This window comes from Lynx rufus, unplaced genomic scaffold (assembly GCF_022079265.1).
Source record: "Lynx rufus isolate CCGP_SWC_20201006 ecotype Redwood Valley unplaced genomic scaffold, mLynRuf1.p SCAF_2, whole genome shotgun sequence".
In the NCBI taxonomy this organism is placed as follows: domain Eukaryota; kingdom Metazoa; phylum Chordata; class Mammalia; order Carnivora; family Felidae; genus Lynx; species Lynx rufus.
The window spans coordinates 183,418,160-183,434,711 of NW_025814834.1; the positions used below are offsets into that span (position 1 = coordinate 183,418,160).

Here is a 16,552-nt window from a genome sequence, read left to right on the forward strand (position 1 = left end):
TTTTATTTTTATGAGGTCCCAATAGTTCATTTTTGCTTTTGTTTCCTTTGCCTCTGGAGACATGTTGAATAAGAAGTTGCTGCGGTTAAGATCAAAGAGGTTTTTGCCTGCTTTCTCCTCTAGGATTTTGATGGCTTCCTGTATTACATTTAGGTCTTTCATCCATTTTTGAGTGTATTTTTGTGTATGGGGTAAGAAAGTGATCCAGGTTCATTCTTCTGCATGCCACTGTCCAGCACTACTTGCTAAAGAGACTGTCTTTATTCCATTGGATATTCTTTCCTGCTTTGTTGAAGATTAGTTGGCCATACGTTTGTGGGTCTTTTTCTGGGTTCTCTATTCTGTTCCATTGATCTGAGTGTCTGTTTTTGTGCCAGTACCATACTTTCTTGATGATTACAGCTTTGTTATACAGCTTGAAGTCCAGGATTGTGATGCCTCATGCTTTGGTTTTCTTTTTCAAGATAGCTTTGGCTGTTGGGGTCTTTTCTGGTTCCATATGTTTATGGTATATTTTGATACAACCTTTTTGTAAAGCAGTCAGATATATCTGTGTTTTCCTTGATGGCTTATGTGCCTAGTGCTTTGCTTAAAAAGTCTTTATATATATTCTTAGTCCATAAAATAATCTCCTGTGTTTTACCTTGCACATTTTATTCCTTAATCCATTTGAAATTTATTTTTGTGTTTGGTATGAGGCAGGGAATTAACGTGATGTGTTTTCCATTATGAGTGACCCATTGATCCAGCACCATTCATTGTTAGTTCAACTTTTCATTCTGATCAGTGATATCATCTCTGATATATACATATATATATATATATATATATATATATATATATATATATACACACACACATATGTATATATACACACACATATATATATACACACACATATATATATACACACATACACATACACACATACAGTCAGTTTCTAGGCTCTCTGTTATGTTTCACTGGTCTTTTTCTATAGATCTATAAAAATAGAAGTCACATTTTTTTAATTACCATAACTTTATAGTAAATCTTGTCATCTGATAAGACTTTCTTTGCTTTTTTTTTCCCTTTTCTTTCCCTCTGCATATAAGTTTTATTATCAGCTTATCAATTTTTTTACACACATACACATACACAGACACCAAGACACACACACACACACGTGCACATGTGCATGCACACACACAACTCTGCTGGGATTTTAGTGAATTACTTTGCCTCTAATAATGAATCTTTAATTTTTTATTGTGATCTTTCCTCTACTTATTTAATCTTCTCTAATTTGTCCCAATAATGCTTTATAGTTTTCTGTGTAGAGGTCTTATGCTTTCTGTTACATTTATTTTAGTATTTGATATTTTCGATACTATAATTGTTATCACATTTACATTTTATTTTCTCATTGTTTATTGCGTGTGTGTGTGTGTGTGTGTGTAGAGAGAGAGAGAGAGAGAGAAAGAATTGATTTTTTCTTTTTTTTTCCTTTCACATTTTTATTTAAATTCTAACTGAGAACAATCTGAGGGTTGATTGGGGGTGGGAGGGAGGGGAGGGTGGGTGATGGGTATTGAGGAGGGCACCTGTTGGGATGAGCACTGGGTGTTGTATGGAAACCAATTTGACAACAAAATTTCATATTAAAATAAATAAATAAATAAATAAATAAATAAATAAATAAATAAATTCTACTTAGTTAACACACAGAGTAGTATTGGTTTCAGGAGCAGAATTCAGTAATTCATCACTTACATACAACACCCAGTGTTCATGATAACAAGTGCCCTACTTAATACCCATTATCCATCTAGCCCACCCCTCACCCAACTACCTCATCAGCTCTAAGTTTGTTCTTTAAGAATCTCTTATGGTTTGTTTCCCTCTCTCTTTTTTTCCCCTTCCCATATGTCCATTTGTTTTGTTTCTTAAATTCCATATATGAGTGAAATCATATGGTATTTGTCTTTCTCTGACTGACTTATTTCACTTAGCTACTTCACTGTAGCTCCATCCACATCACTGCCAATGGTAAGATTCCATTCTTTTTGATGGCTGAGTATTACTCCATTGTATATATATACCACATCTTTATCCATTCATCAGTCAATGGTCATTTGGGCTCTTTCCATAGCTTGGCTATTTCTGATTATGCTGTTATAAACATCAGGGTAGATGTACCCTTCAAATCTGTATTTTTGTATCTTTTGGATAAATTCGGGTAGTTCAATTGCTGGGTCATAGGATAGTACTATTTTTAACTTTTTGAGGAACGTCCATACTCTTCTCCAGAGTAGCTGCGCTAATTTACATTCCCACCAACAGTGCAAGAGGTTTTCTTTCTCCACATCTTTGCCAACACCTGTTGTTTCTTGTGTTGTTAATTTTAGTCATCCTGACAGGTGTGAGGTGGTATCTCATCATGGTTTTGATTTGTATTTTACTGATGATTGATGTTGAGCATCTTTTCATAAGTGTCTATTAGCCATCTGGATGTCTTCTTTGGAAAAGTCTTGACTTCTGCTCATTTCTTAATTGGATTATTGTTTTTTGGGTGTTGAGTTTGATAGGTTCTTTATAGATTTTGGATACTAACCCAAAGAGGGATTTATCAGATATGTCATTTTCAAATATCTTCTTCCATTCTGTTGGTTGCCTTTAAGTTTTGTTGTTTCCTTCACTGTGCAGAAGCTCTTCATCTTGGTGAAGTCCCAAAAGTTTATTTTTGCTTTTATTTCCCTTGCCTCTGGAACTTATCTAATAAGAAATTGCAATGGCCAATGTCAAAGAGGTTGTTGCCTGTGTTCTTCTCTAGGATTTTGATGGTTTCCTTTCTCACATTAGGTCTTCAATCCATGTTAAATTTATTTTTGTGTATGGTATAAGAATGTGGTCCAGTTTCATTCTTCTTCATGTCATCATCCAGTTTTCCCAACACCATTTGTTGAAGAGGCAATCTTTTCTCCCTTGGGTATTCTTTCCTGCTTTGTCAAAGTAGAGTTAACCATATACTTGTGGACCTATTTCTGAGTTTTCTATTCTCTTCCATTGATATGTGTCTCTTTTTGTGGTGGTACTACATTGTCTTGACGACTACAGCTTTGGTATTATAACTTGAAGCCCAGAATTGTGATGCCTCCAGCTTTGCTTTTCTTTTTCAAGATTGTGTTAGCTATTCAGGGTCATTTGTGGTCCCATATAATTTTAGAATTTTTTTCATGTAGCTTTGTGAAAAATGCTGGTATTATTTTGATAGGGATTACATTAAATGTGAAGGTGGCTTTGGGTGGTACAGACATTTTAATAATATTTATTCCTCTAATCCATGAACATGGAACTTTTTTTCATTTCCTTGTGTCTTCTTCAAGTTCTTTCTTTTTTTTAATTTTTTTTTTCAACGTTTATTTATTTTTGGGACAGAGAGAGACAGAGCATGAACGGGGGAGGGGCAGAGAGAGAGGGAGACACAGAATCGGAAACAGGCTCCAGGCTCAGAGCCATCAGCCCAGAGCCTGACGCGGGGCTCGAACTCACGCACCGCGAGATCGTGACCTGGCTGAAGTCGGATGCTTAACCGACTGCGCCACCCAGGCGCCCCTTCTTCAAGTTCTTTCATCGGTGTTTTATCTCTTTGGTTAGATCTTTTACCTCTTTGGTTAGGTTTGTTCTTAGGTATTGTATGTATTTCGGTGTAGTTGTAAATGGGATCGATTCCTTGTTTTCTCTTTCTGCTGCATCATCATTATTTGTGCTGCATGCACAAATGAAACTGATTTCTGTACTTTGATTTTATATCGTGCGACTTTATTGAATTTGTGTACCAGTTCTAGCAGTTTTTTGGTTGGAGTCTTTTGGGTTTTCCACATAAAGTATCATGTCATCTGTGAAGAGTGAAGTTTGACTTCTTCCTTGGTGATTTGGGTGCCTTTTTTTCCCTTTTTGTTGTCTGATTGATGAGGCTAGGACTTCCAACACTATGTTAAACAATAGTGGTGAGAGGTGAGAGTGGACATCCTTGTCATGTTCCTGACCGTAGGGGGAAAGCTATCAGTTTTTCCCCATTGAGGATGATATTAGCTGTGGGTCTTTTGTATATGGCCTTTCTGATCTTGAGGTATGTTCCATCTATCCCTACTTTCTCAAGGGTTTTTATCAGGAAAGGATGTTGTATTTTGTCAATTGTGCTTTTTCTGCATCTATTGGCAGGATCATGTGGTTCTTATCCTTTCTTTTATTAATGTGATGTATCACATTGATTGATTTGTGGATATTGAACCAGCCCTGCATCCCAGGAATAAATCCCACTTGATCATGATGAATAATTCTTTTAATGTTTTGTTGGATTCGGTCTGCAGTATCTTTTGCATCCATGTTTATTAGGGAAATTGGTCTATAGTCCTCCTTTTTAGTTAGGTCTTTGGTTTAAGAATCAAGGTAATGCTGGCATCATAGAATGAGTTTAGAAGATTTCCTTCCATTTCTATTTTTTGGAACAGCTTCAAAATAATCGGTATTAGCTCTTTTTTAAATGTTTGGTAGAATTCCCCTGGAAAGCCATCCAGCCTTGGACTCTTCTTTGTTAGGAGATTTTTGATTACTGATTTAATTTCTTTACTGGTTATGGGTCTGATCAAATTTTCTATTTCTTTCTGGTTCAGTTTTGGTAGTTTATGTTTCTAGGAATTTGTCCACTTCTTCCAGATTGCCCAATTTGTTGGCATATAATTGCTCATAATATTCTCTAATAATTGTATTTCTGTGGTGTTGGTTATGATATCTTCTCTTTCATTCGTGATTTTATTTATTTGGGTCCTTTCTGTTTTCTTTTTAACAATCTGGCTAGGGGGGTATCAATTTTGTTAATTCTTTCAAAGAACCACTCCTGGTTTCATTGATCTGTTCTACTGTATATCTATATCGATATCAACATTGATACCGATATAGATATATGATTGATTTCTGCTCTCATCTTTATTATTTCCCTTATTCTGCTGGTTTTGGGCTTTATTTGCTGTTTTGTGTTGTTGTTGTTGTTGTTGTTGTTGTTGTTGTTGTTTTTCTGGCTTCTATAGGTGTAAGGTTAGGTTATGTATTTGAGACATGTCTTCCTTCTTTAGGAAGGCCTAGATTGCTATATACTTCCCTCTTATGACTGCCTTTGCTGCATTGCAGAGGTTTTGAATGTTGTGTTTTCATTTTCATTGGCTTCCATGTACTTCTTTATTTCATCTTTAATTTCTTGTTTAACCCATTCATTCTTTAGTAGGACTTGGAGTTTAAAGAGCACCCTATGTCTTTTGATTGGAGCATTTACTTCATTTACTTTTAGAGTGGTTATTGATAGACATGTATTTAGTGCTGTTTTATTACATGTTTTGTCATTGTTTCTGGAAATTTTCTCTCTTCCTTTGTAACCTTTGTTACTTTTGGTTTTTCTTTTCCACTCAAAGAATCCCCTTTAATATTTCTTGCAAGGCTGGTTTAGTGGTCATGAACTCCTTTAGGTTTTTTGTTTGTCTGTTTTTATTTTTTATTTTTTTGTCTGAGAAACTCTTTATCTCTCTTTGTATCCTGAATGATAACCTTGCTAGATAGAGTATTCTTGGCTGCAGATTTTTCCCTTTCAGCACATTGAATATATCATGCCACTCCCTCCTGACTTGCCAAATTTCTATGTAGAAATCTGATGCTAACCTTACTGGTCTTCCCATCTAAGTTAGGGACTTCCTTTGTCTTGCTGCTTTTAGGATTTTTTTCTTTATATTTATGTTTTACAAATTTAACTACAATGTGTTGGTGTTGGCATGCCTTTATTGATTTTGATGGGAGTTCTCTGTGCCTCCTGGGTTTGGAAGTCTGTTTCCTTCCCCAGGTAAGAGAATATTTCTGGTGCAATTTTTTTTGAATAAACCTTCTGCCCCCTTTTCTGTCTCTTCTTCTTCTGGTTCTCCTATGATACAAATATTATCATGCTTGATGGAGTCACTGAGTTCCCTAAGTCTACTTTCATGATCCAAGATTTTTCTTTCCCTCTTTTGTTCACCTTCATTGTTTTTCATTATTCTATTTTCTGTATCACTTATTTGTTCCTCTGCTTCTTCCCTTCCTGTGGTCATTCCAGCAGTTGATTTCAAATCTCAAATATTGCATTTTTCACTTTGGCCTGATTTTTTTTTAGCTCTTTTATGTCTGTGGTAAGGGTCTCCCTGATGTGCACTCTGCTGCTGTGTTGTGGCTGTTTATCCTTCAGGTCAGTTCTCTACAGAATTTCTCCTTGTCTATAGTGGGGAATGTTTGGACCTTGACTAGAGTGTGGTGAGTTTTAACTAGGTGTGCTCTGGTCGGCTTGCTAAAAGAGACCTGATGTTATTTCCACTAGAATTGAAGCTCTTTAGAACTCCAGGTTAGCAGACATGGTGCCTGCGGGGGGAGGGCCTCACTCTGTTGGTCAATAGGGCCCACTGTTTAGGCACATTTTCCCTAGAAATGCAGTACCAGTGGAGTGCAGCGGGACAAGACTTGGTGTAGGCAGTTTAGGCAGCCAGGGTTGGCACTGTGCTGTTCACTGAAGTTGGTTTACACTGTGGGTCAGGAAAAGGAAATGGTGCTCGCTGATTCTTTTGTCCCCAGAGGCAATTTCATCTCTCACAGATGTGCTCCAAAGAGAATGAACAGTCTCTCCCCATGCCACTTAGGCAATCCTCAGATCAAGCAGTCTGTCCCTGGGTTGTTTGCTTTCCTCTGCTCCAGGAGTAGTGCAGTATCCTCAGGTCTCTATCGTAACCAAGCCTGGGGACCTCTGAAATGCTAGTCTTTGATCCCCACTGGTTGCAAAAACTCATGAAATTCAGCCCCTCTCATCTTCCCAGCCAATGGCTTTGGGGAAGTGTTCTCCTTTTGCTTACCACTGTTTGCTCCAGTCCATCTCACCTTTCTCCACAATGAGGGCTCCCTTCCCCCTGCAGCATCTGTAATCCGTTTCTCCCCCAAACCATGTCTCCACACTTTCTACTTTCCTTGAAGTGGCCTCTTCTTTCCCTCTAGTAGTGCAGTTTGTTCTATCAGTCCTTAGGTCAATTTCCTAAGTATTCAGAATGATCTGACATTTCTCTAGCTGTGTTCCCAGGACAAGGCAAGCCTAGGGGCCTCCCACTATGGCACCATCTTAGTTCTGAGTCTTGCTTTGGATCATCCCATAGTTTCTCAGTTTTAAAATCCTGCAGGGAAGGTTTGTGTGCTCCCCCATTCATTGGTTCCAGATAGTAATATGCTGAAGTCAGCCAGTGCCAGGTCTCAATGGCTAATTGTCAGATTTTCAAGAACTTTGTGACTTGTTAAATACAACTAACTTTAAAAATAAACACCCACATTCATAGTATCATTCACAATATTGAAGAGGTGGAAGCAACACAATGTCCAATAGATAACCAGATAAAGAAAATGTGGTATATACATGCAATGGAATATTATTCAGCCTTAAGAGCATATCCTTTTACATTTAAATTACCTTTAAATTACTGTGTAAATAAATATCTTTACATTTTAGTCATTCCCTGGGAAAGATGGTAAATGTGGATTTTTTTTTCCTAATCAGTTTGGGAAATTTTTTAAACATGTTAATCATTCAATTTCCAATATTTTGATTACTGATATTTGGAATTATTTTTACTATCTTATTTGATCTTCCCATATACAACGTTTTTTCCTTGCTTTTTATCCTCTATCCTGTCAAACTTTCTATTATATTTGCCATGTTTTCTTTATTCTCTTTTTCCTGTTACTCATTTGGAATTTATAACTCCTGTTTCTGTAATTATAGTGATTGCTCTTGAACTGCCCCATGCTTATTTGTTATAATGTCTTAAGTTAATTAGCATCCCTGTCCTCCTTTGGAACCATACAAAGTCATTATCATAGTTTAACTCTGATTTTGCCTCCCTCCACTTCAACCCAGCCCCAAACACATCTGTTATTGTTAACCAGTGTTTTTATGCAAACTTATTAGCACCCCTCAAAATTATTATTTCATAATAATATTTTTATGTAGTCAATTCTTATTTAGATTTACCTGTTTCTCTGCTCACTTTTGTTTCTTGCCACTCTTACATTTGGTGTTCAGTTTCTTTCTTTGAAGTTCATCCTTCAGTAAGTAGCTCCTTCACTGAGGGTCTGAAATTCCTATACTTCTTAGGCTTTGTCTGAAAATTTATTTTACCTTCATTCTTGGGTGATCGTATGTTATTTTCAGGTCTCTCATGTTGCTGATGTTAAGTCTGTTTAAGTCTAATTTCTTGTGTCTTTGTGGGTAATTTATGTTTTCTCTGGTTTGCTCTGAAAAAATGCCCTTTATTGTTGGTATTCTGCAGTTTCACTGGGATGTGTCTATATCTAGATTTTTTTAATCCTGCTTTGGACTGAGTTGTTATTCTTGAAATGTGAGTAGCATTTTCTTTTGAGAAAATGCTAGTTTCCTTTAGCTTCTTTCTAAAATTCATATCTAATGCAGATTTTTATTTTTTCCTCTGTATCCCTTTGTCATACTTTTTATCGTCTGAATATACAGTGTTGAGTTTTGGAAATGTCATCTATTCTGCATTCTAACCTATCTACTGAATTTAAGTTCAATTAGTGTAAAAAATATATTTCTAGAAGCTCTGTTTAATTTTTTAGAAAATATTTCTGGTCTTTAAATTTTTTTATTTATTTTGTTCTGTTTTCATGTGTTTGAAACATTATTTTAATTTTTTAGTCATTACAAAAATACTTTCTTTATAGTTGACCAGATAATTTTATAACTTGAAATTCTTTGTGGCCAAATTCATTTATCTATTTTTCTAGCTGATTCTTACTTTTAGTGTGGATTGTTTCCTTATGTGTTTTATAAATTTCTGTGAAATGTTAACCTCCACAGGACTTTATTTATGGAAATCCTATGTTCCTGGGTTGAAATGTGTGCATTCAAAATAACTTTTCATTGTTTTCACTAGGTTCTGTAGGACTATTTGTGTGTAACTAAATTTATTTTAAGTTCTTGACCTGGGTTCTTAAGTTGAAGCTATAGTATAAATTCAAACCTGAACCCAAATATGTTCTGGCCTATTTTCTTTTTAATTATTTGTTTCTACCCCAAACCCAGAAATAGATAGGCATACTTCTTTGTCATCTCTCACTGTGAATGATTTCTTTCTAGACCATAGTTCTATGAATACTAAATCATTTTGAGAGTAGTAGTGTTATGGAGACATCTCATTCCAAACATCCTGGCTCACGCAGATTTAAGTTCTCATTTGCTATCCTTGCATGGATGTTAAAATGTAAGTTCCTAGATACCGAGACCGATAACCTTTCTGCACCTGTGTATTTTTCTGGACTCTGGATTTGTTTGTTTGTTTCTTTCTTTCTTTTTCTTTTTTTTTTTTTTCATTAGAGGCTCTTTATGTAAAGAATGTTCTCAACACAGTGTGTTTATTTTTTTCACCAAACTTCATATGGTTTTCCAACCAAATGTTCCAACCAAATGTTCCCCAGGTACCCTAACATTCTGCACAATATCATTTTTTCCATCTGCCTTAATATTATTTTCTATTTGTGCCTAGGCATGAAAAATTTTGGAGAATACTGCCATAGATAACCTTCTGCAAATTTCTAGAAACCACAGGAATATTTGAGAACATGCAGAAAGCAGGTTTTATTGGTCTTGGTATCTAGGAACTTATATTTAACATCCATGCAAGGACAGCAAATGAGAATTTAAATCTGCATGAGCCAGGATGTTTGGAATGAAATGCCTCCATTTTAAATCTAAAGTGGAAATCAAATGCTAAATTTATTTTTTAAATCTTCAAATTTTTAATTGAAACTTATCAGTTTGTGTCTGTGAACATATCATTTTTATGTGAGGTTTTTATTTCTGAAATGGATATATGCAATTTGTAATTGAGACTTTTCAGTGACAATGTCTTCAAAATCTTAATAGTCACCATCAATGAGAAAGTGTTCACACAATAAAGTAATAAAAAATTTAAAACTGTTCAAATATTTAAACTATGTGAAATTATATTTAAGTCATTAAACAACTCTCCCTTTCCTTCCACTTATAATTGTGAAGTTGAAATTTCATGTGAAAATCAAATGACTTTCAAATCTAAGCAAACTTTTAATAAATGTTGTTAGATAATGAATTATTTTAAAATTGTGATGACCCACTAATTTTCAGAATGCACGTGCCTATTTAGAATAGTCCCTGGCGCTACCTTGGACAACCTTAAATGGGAAATTTACTCATGATTGGACAAAATTATCAGATATTTGCAAAGTCAGAGAATCAGATCCACTGCCTAGACAGCATGCAGTCTCTTCACTACACACCCAGCTACATTGGACCTCTCGATGGCTTACACCTAGAATAAAGCTTGTACTCTTCTATAACACCATGAACCCCTTGGTCAGAATAGACAGAGCTCTAGGCCTCAAACATATGGCTGCTTGAGAGCTATAATCCAGTCTGGGTCTAACAGTGTGCTGCAGGTCACTATTTACAAAGCTCTTATCTCAAGCACCATATTGCTAAAACAAGAATCCTGGATTAAAAATTTAAATCTAAAGAAGAAAGAAAAAGAGGGGCACCTGGGTGGCTCAGTCAGTTAAGTGTCAGACTTCAGCTCAGGTCATGTGAGTTTCTGCTTGCAGTTTGTGAGTTCCAGCCCCTCATCAGGCTCTGTGCTGACAGCTCAGAGCCTGGAGCCTGCTTAGGATTCTGTGTCTCCCTCTCTCTCTGCCCCTTCCCTGCTCATGCTCTGTCTCTCTCTGTCTCTCAAAAATAAATAAATGTTTAAAAAAAATTAAAGAAGAAAGAAAAAGAAATGAAGAAAAGAAGGAAGAAGTTGTTAATGAACTAAAAGATCCTATTTTATTGAATATAAGGAGGAAGGCTTAATAAATATTGAGTACCTTTTATGAGCTAGGTATAATGTGCTGGGTGATTTATATATAATCTCACAGATTCTTATAAAACTTTATTAGGGTGCTATTATCATCCCAATTTCAGATATAAATAATCAATATAAAATTATTTTGCCCAAACTCACAGAACTAGTGGAGAGCTGGGTTTCAGTTCAGATGCATCTGTCTGGAATGTCCATGATCTTATTACTTTTGAGTCAATAGACTTGCTTCAAATTCTGGCTCTACTACTTATTATTTATGTGATTTTAATTTACTTACACTCAGTATTACTTGCCTCACCCATAAATAAAGGAAAATAAATAGTCCCTGTCTCAAAAAGTTCATTATCCTCAAAACAAATGAAATAATACATCAGATATCAGAGATTGTGATTGGTGTTGAGACCCAAGAGTCAGTAGTTTTTAAAAGCTATCCAAATGATTCTAACATACAATGAGGCGATTCTAATATGAAACATATTGAAATAGTGTGAATGAGTGCTGAACTCATAATTTGGTACATAGACGGTACTCAGGAATTGTTAGCTATTATTATAATTGTCGTTACCATTACCTTATGGATGCCATTTCTTGTGATGCATTGGGGTAAATAGTAGATACTGAAGTGTAAAATATGGAAAGCCAAGATTTCCTGCACTGCCTACTTCCAAATACCTTTGATTCTCATAGCCACATGTTGCCTTGCTAAATAGACTAGAAAACATTTAAAAAAAAGCTTGAGAGGAGAATGGTGTTCTTTTTGCATGGGATGTCATAGAGGAAGTATAGTCTTTATTGTCCTTTATTAGCTTCAATTTCTTCACATCTAAAACTGGGCTAAAATAGACAGCTTTTGTTTATGGATGGAATATTTAAATAATATAGCATATTTAAAACACCTAGGAAATTTTACTGGAACTTAGTAGGATATTAATGATCAACAGATATTTTGCTTTCTCATTTCTTTATTCCAGCTTCACATATGAACATTATTTATGTATTGGATTTTCATTGCATTTAGTATTAATCTAGATCCTGAAAGTGCAGTGTAACTTCCAGGTTCACCGGAAATGGATCTGACACTTGGAAAATCTCAGAAGAGAAAGGGGGGAATAAGCCCTGTGAGATTCAAAGGCAATTTGTCCCCTTGATATTGATTTTCTTAAATCAGACAGTGGCCAAGACGCTGGGAGAAGTAATTGGACTGACAACAGGCAGGTCCATGTTATTAATAATTGAACAGCCTTAGACATTCTTGATGACTTAATTTAATGACAGAAGAGAGGTCTGCAACTGAAATGCCTGGTGATGGGGTCAGTAGGTAGGTCTCTGAGGAGAAAGGAAAACATGTTATTCCTAAGAGTTTATTTCATAGAAGAAAGCATTTCATGGTAGTCCCAAATATGAGACCTGAGAAAATAGCTTTGATTTTCTCTTTTAAGAAGAAAAAATGTTAAAGCCTTAAAAAATTACCATTATATTTATTCCTGCCCTTACTTTAGAAAATAGACTTGGTTAGAATTATAGAATTTTGGAACCTTAGTGAGTAATTCAAGGGTAGAGATAATGGACATTTTACTTATCTTTTTATTCCCTGGATTCAAATATCAAGTCTTCTGTTAATTGCATGACTTTGGACAAGTTAATTAGCCTCTCTGAGCTCAGCTTCCACATATGTAAAATGGATATGTTAATATTTTGTATAGTTATAGAACAATATTTAAAAATTTATAAAAATGAACAAATTCCTGGACTTAATTTTATATAATACCTCACACAATAAATGTTTGCTAAGTGAGATAATATGTACATTTTGATGCTCCCCTCTCTTTAATTGCCTATGGATAGAAAACCCAGCATATTGTAACCTTTTGAAAATTTTCCTTTTTTTCCAACTATTCTGGTTGCCCTTGCTCTGGTCCCCATCCTCTTTTTTTTTTTTTTTTTGGACTATTTCAGGAGCCACAAAGTGTCTTTTAACCCCAATTCCCTTATCTTTCCTCATCTCTCTTCTTCACCTATAGTGAAGTTGACTACTAAAACAAAAGCTAATCTCTTTTAACTAGACTATCCTTCTGGAAAGACTTTACTCATCTAGAACACTCCACTCTCCCATTTTAAAGTTGAGGACCAGAGAGGGGAAGTACCTATGCTTCTATGAGTTGTTGCTGAGATTAGGGTTGAGCTCAGTACAACTTGCCCCAGCAGAGGATAACAAAAGGTGGCGCAAAAGAGGACATATATTCTCCAGGTCTAGTAAAAGGGGTGCTGAGCAGTTGCAGAATTTTTTAACATCAGTTTTGCACTCAATTATTATCTTTAGTTTGGTTGAACTTCAAATGTACTACTGTTACTCTAACAATACTGTTGTTCATTTCCATGTAAATTCTAGGTCATGCTGGAGAGAGGCACAGTTAATAATAATAGCTAAAACTTATGTAGCATTAATTATGTACAAAGAATGGTTCCAAACACTGTGCATATATTAACTTAAATCCTAGGTACTATTATTATCTCCATTTTCCAATGAGGAAACCGAGGTATAGAAAGGTTTAGTAGCTTGGCAAAGTCACACAGTTTGAGAGTGGTAGAGTGGGATTAAAACTCAGGCTTCCAGGTTACAGAGTCTGTGCTCTTGACTATTACACTAAACTGGCACAAACACATTGTATTTCTGTGGGCACCATTTATTCTCACTATACTGGTGGCAAATAGTCCATATGGCTTCCTTTAACCCTGCTTGTTGTTTCCATTCCTAATTAGCAGGAAAAGGAACTTGGATAGCATAGTCTTCTGATAAACTTTTCCCTTTCTTTCAGAGAGTCATCTTCAACATTGTTAACTTCAGTAAAACCAAGAGTCTTTATAGAGATGGAATGGCCCCTATGGTGAAATCTACTAGCAGACCCAAATGGTAAGTGACCCACAGAATGGGACCCACTTATGGTTGGAGAATTTGTCCAGATCTCAAAGTTTACATGCTGGATGGCCAGTGCTTAGTCTCACTGGCATTGACAGGAGTAAGATGAGTTTCTTGATGGCCATTGTCTGGGCTCTAGGTACGATTCTTTGAGAATGTTGGAATAGGGAACATAGTTCCATATATGGAGTGACCAGCATTCTATTATGAAGGAAGGTACAGTCTGTTACTTGGTGAACTTCCTGTCTTGTTGGTCTTTTATCATAGTATCTTTGGAAACATAATTAAAGTTGATGCTATGTTGTTTTGTTTTGTTTCCTAGCCTGAACACAGATGTTGTACCAGCAGAGCACTGGGAACTACAATTTAGTAGATTTCCCTTTCTTTGCTTGGTGTTTGTGGTGTTTTTGTATAGATGCTATGTGCTTTGTGGATGTTAAAGTTATATTTGTCCCATGCTATAGAAGGGTGAAGAGAGTTTGATAAGCTTGCTTAGTAATAGTAATAATTATGGCAGTGATGATGATGATAACTGCTCTCACTTACTGAGAGCATTTGCTGTCACTATTGTCATAACAGTTTTACAAGGGAGAGCTTAAATATTCACATATTACAGATGAAAAAATAGAGGCTACGAGAGGTTAAGTACTTTCTCAAGACCATAGATAGTTAAAGGAGGAGCCTATGTCATTTTTTATTACCTCACACTACCATTCAAACCAATTAATTTTTCATTCATCCATTCATTTATTCTTTCAACAAACATTGATTGAATGCAACAAGATGAGAGTTTTTAAAGACAGAAACCAGTGTTATTCATCTATCACACAGTAGGTATTAATTGAATGCTTGTTGAACTAAACTGAATTTGTTATGAGAATTTACATGTAAAGTGCCTGGCACTTGCTAAGTGCTCAATAAATGTCATCTATTATTAATAGTATTATGTAAAACACTATACAAATGTGAGGAATTGTTAATATTATTCTAGCTTTGATCCCTGTTCAAATTTTAATGACTAGTGAGGAGATCATCTCCAAATGTCTATATTTATAGAAAACTAGCAATTCATAAATATTGAATTGTGCTTTTATCTACAAACGATACTTGGCAATTTTCTATAAATGCTGGGCTATGAAGCTCAGGTTTATGAAAGTGTAGGCATTCAATGATAATGAAAACTGTTTATTAAAAGATAAAAATATCTTCCTGGGCCTGTTTTTTGCTTTGCTGCATCAAGTCAACTATACTCCTGTTCCTGGATCTCCTTTGACAATGGGATCTGGGCAAGGGATAAGCCTTTGTTTTGAGTTTCTGAATTCAGCCCAGTGGATAATAATATAGCATGTCTCTCTGCTAATAGGTATATGTGTAGATGTGTACTTCAAACCTTGCTAACAAAAGGACATCACTGTTGATCTGCTCATGAGAACCCTCAAAATAACATTGTACTTCTTTTATTAGGCTCTGTGTTAGGATCTTACCCAGCAACGGTAATCACTATCCTTTTTCCCCAACTGTTCAATGCTGGAGTCTTCTCTTTTTTCATGCTTTTAAAATCCTTAAGCCTTAATCATTTTGTTTTGTTTTGTTTTGTTTCATATGGATTATCATTTGGGGCCTCTCTGTCAGGGCTCTTGACAAGATTTTGAAATATTAATGAGCCCTTGCATTTATATTATAATACCTGAGGATTAAGTTAGTGCTCTTATCCAATATTGGCAGGCTCTCAGAAGCAGCCATTATCCAGTCATTGGGCTTCTCTAATAGTCTGAAAGAGTTTAAATGTTCAGAATTGAGTTTATTGTAGTTCATCAGCCCAGTAAGGCACTAAGTACCAGAGCAAATCAGGTTGTTGATATGCCTCATTTCTTGTCTTTTTTACTTTGCTATCCCCAGACTTTGGATGCAAAGCTACTCACTTCTTTCATAGCTCCCTTTCTTCAATCCAGACTGAGATATTTGTTTACTTAGTAGGATTTTATTGATTATCTTAATGTGCCATGTACTATCTTAGATGTTGGGGATACAGTATGAATATGACAGAAGAGATCTGTTCTCAAAGAGAACTTTCTTTTTAGAATTTTATTAACTGATCTTTACCTGCCATAATTGTTTCTCTCTTTGCTACTGGTTTGCTCCAAGGATTCATTCTGCCCTTTGGTGCTTTCTGCCTAGGATTTTATTCTGTTTCTTGTGTCAGTTACCTGTACCAGAACCTGTCTTGCAATAGTCATTATTCTAAATGTTTTTAGGTCAACACAAAAAGTGTACATGACTGGCTCTCTTAATATTAGATTTTATTGGCCCTGTGGAGTGCATCACAATTTAGGATTCTAGACAACAGCCTGGCTTAAGACTGACAAATACATTATAGATCCCAGTATTAGAATAGCTCCTCTAGTGTTTTCCTAATTCCAGTTTTCCCAAAACCAAGGCAACCAAACAAAAGGACACGTTTCTGATACTTTTCTTACCTGCGGGCTTCACTTCCTTTAATATTTCAACCAGGCTTTGAAAAAAACTCTTACTTCATAAAAAGTATTGAAAATTCTAATTTTCCTGGATGAAATATATAGCAGATTAGGAAAAGGTACTTTTCTAGGTGAAATATAACATTCTTCTTCATTTCTGTTATAGGGGTCATAACTGATGTCAAGTAAAGATGCCTTCAGGCCTTAGTACAGGTCTG

General features: G+C 35.6%; 1 protein-coding gene across 1 annotated transcript in view; it reads left to right on the plus strand.

Annotated features, from left to right (window-relative positions):
- Window positions 1-16,552, plus strand: part of AGBL4 (AGBL carboxypeptidase 4) — a 1,304,809-nt gene that overhangs the window by 565,724 nt on the left and 722,533 nt on the right. Inside the window, exon 4 of the mRNA XM_047082354.1 lies at window positions 13,760-13,854. Within this exon, the coding sequence (XP_046938310.1) occupies window positions 13,760-13,854 (95 nt within the window). The remainder of the gene's footprint in view (window positions 1-13,759; window positions 13,855-16,552) is intronic.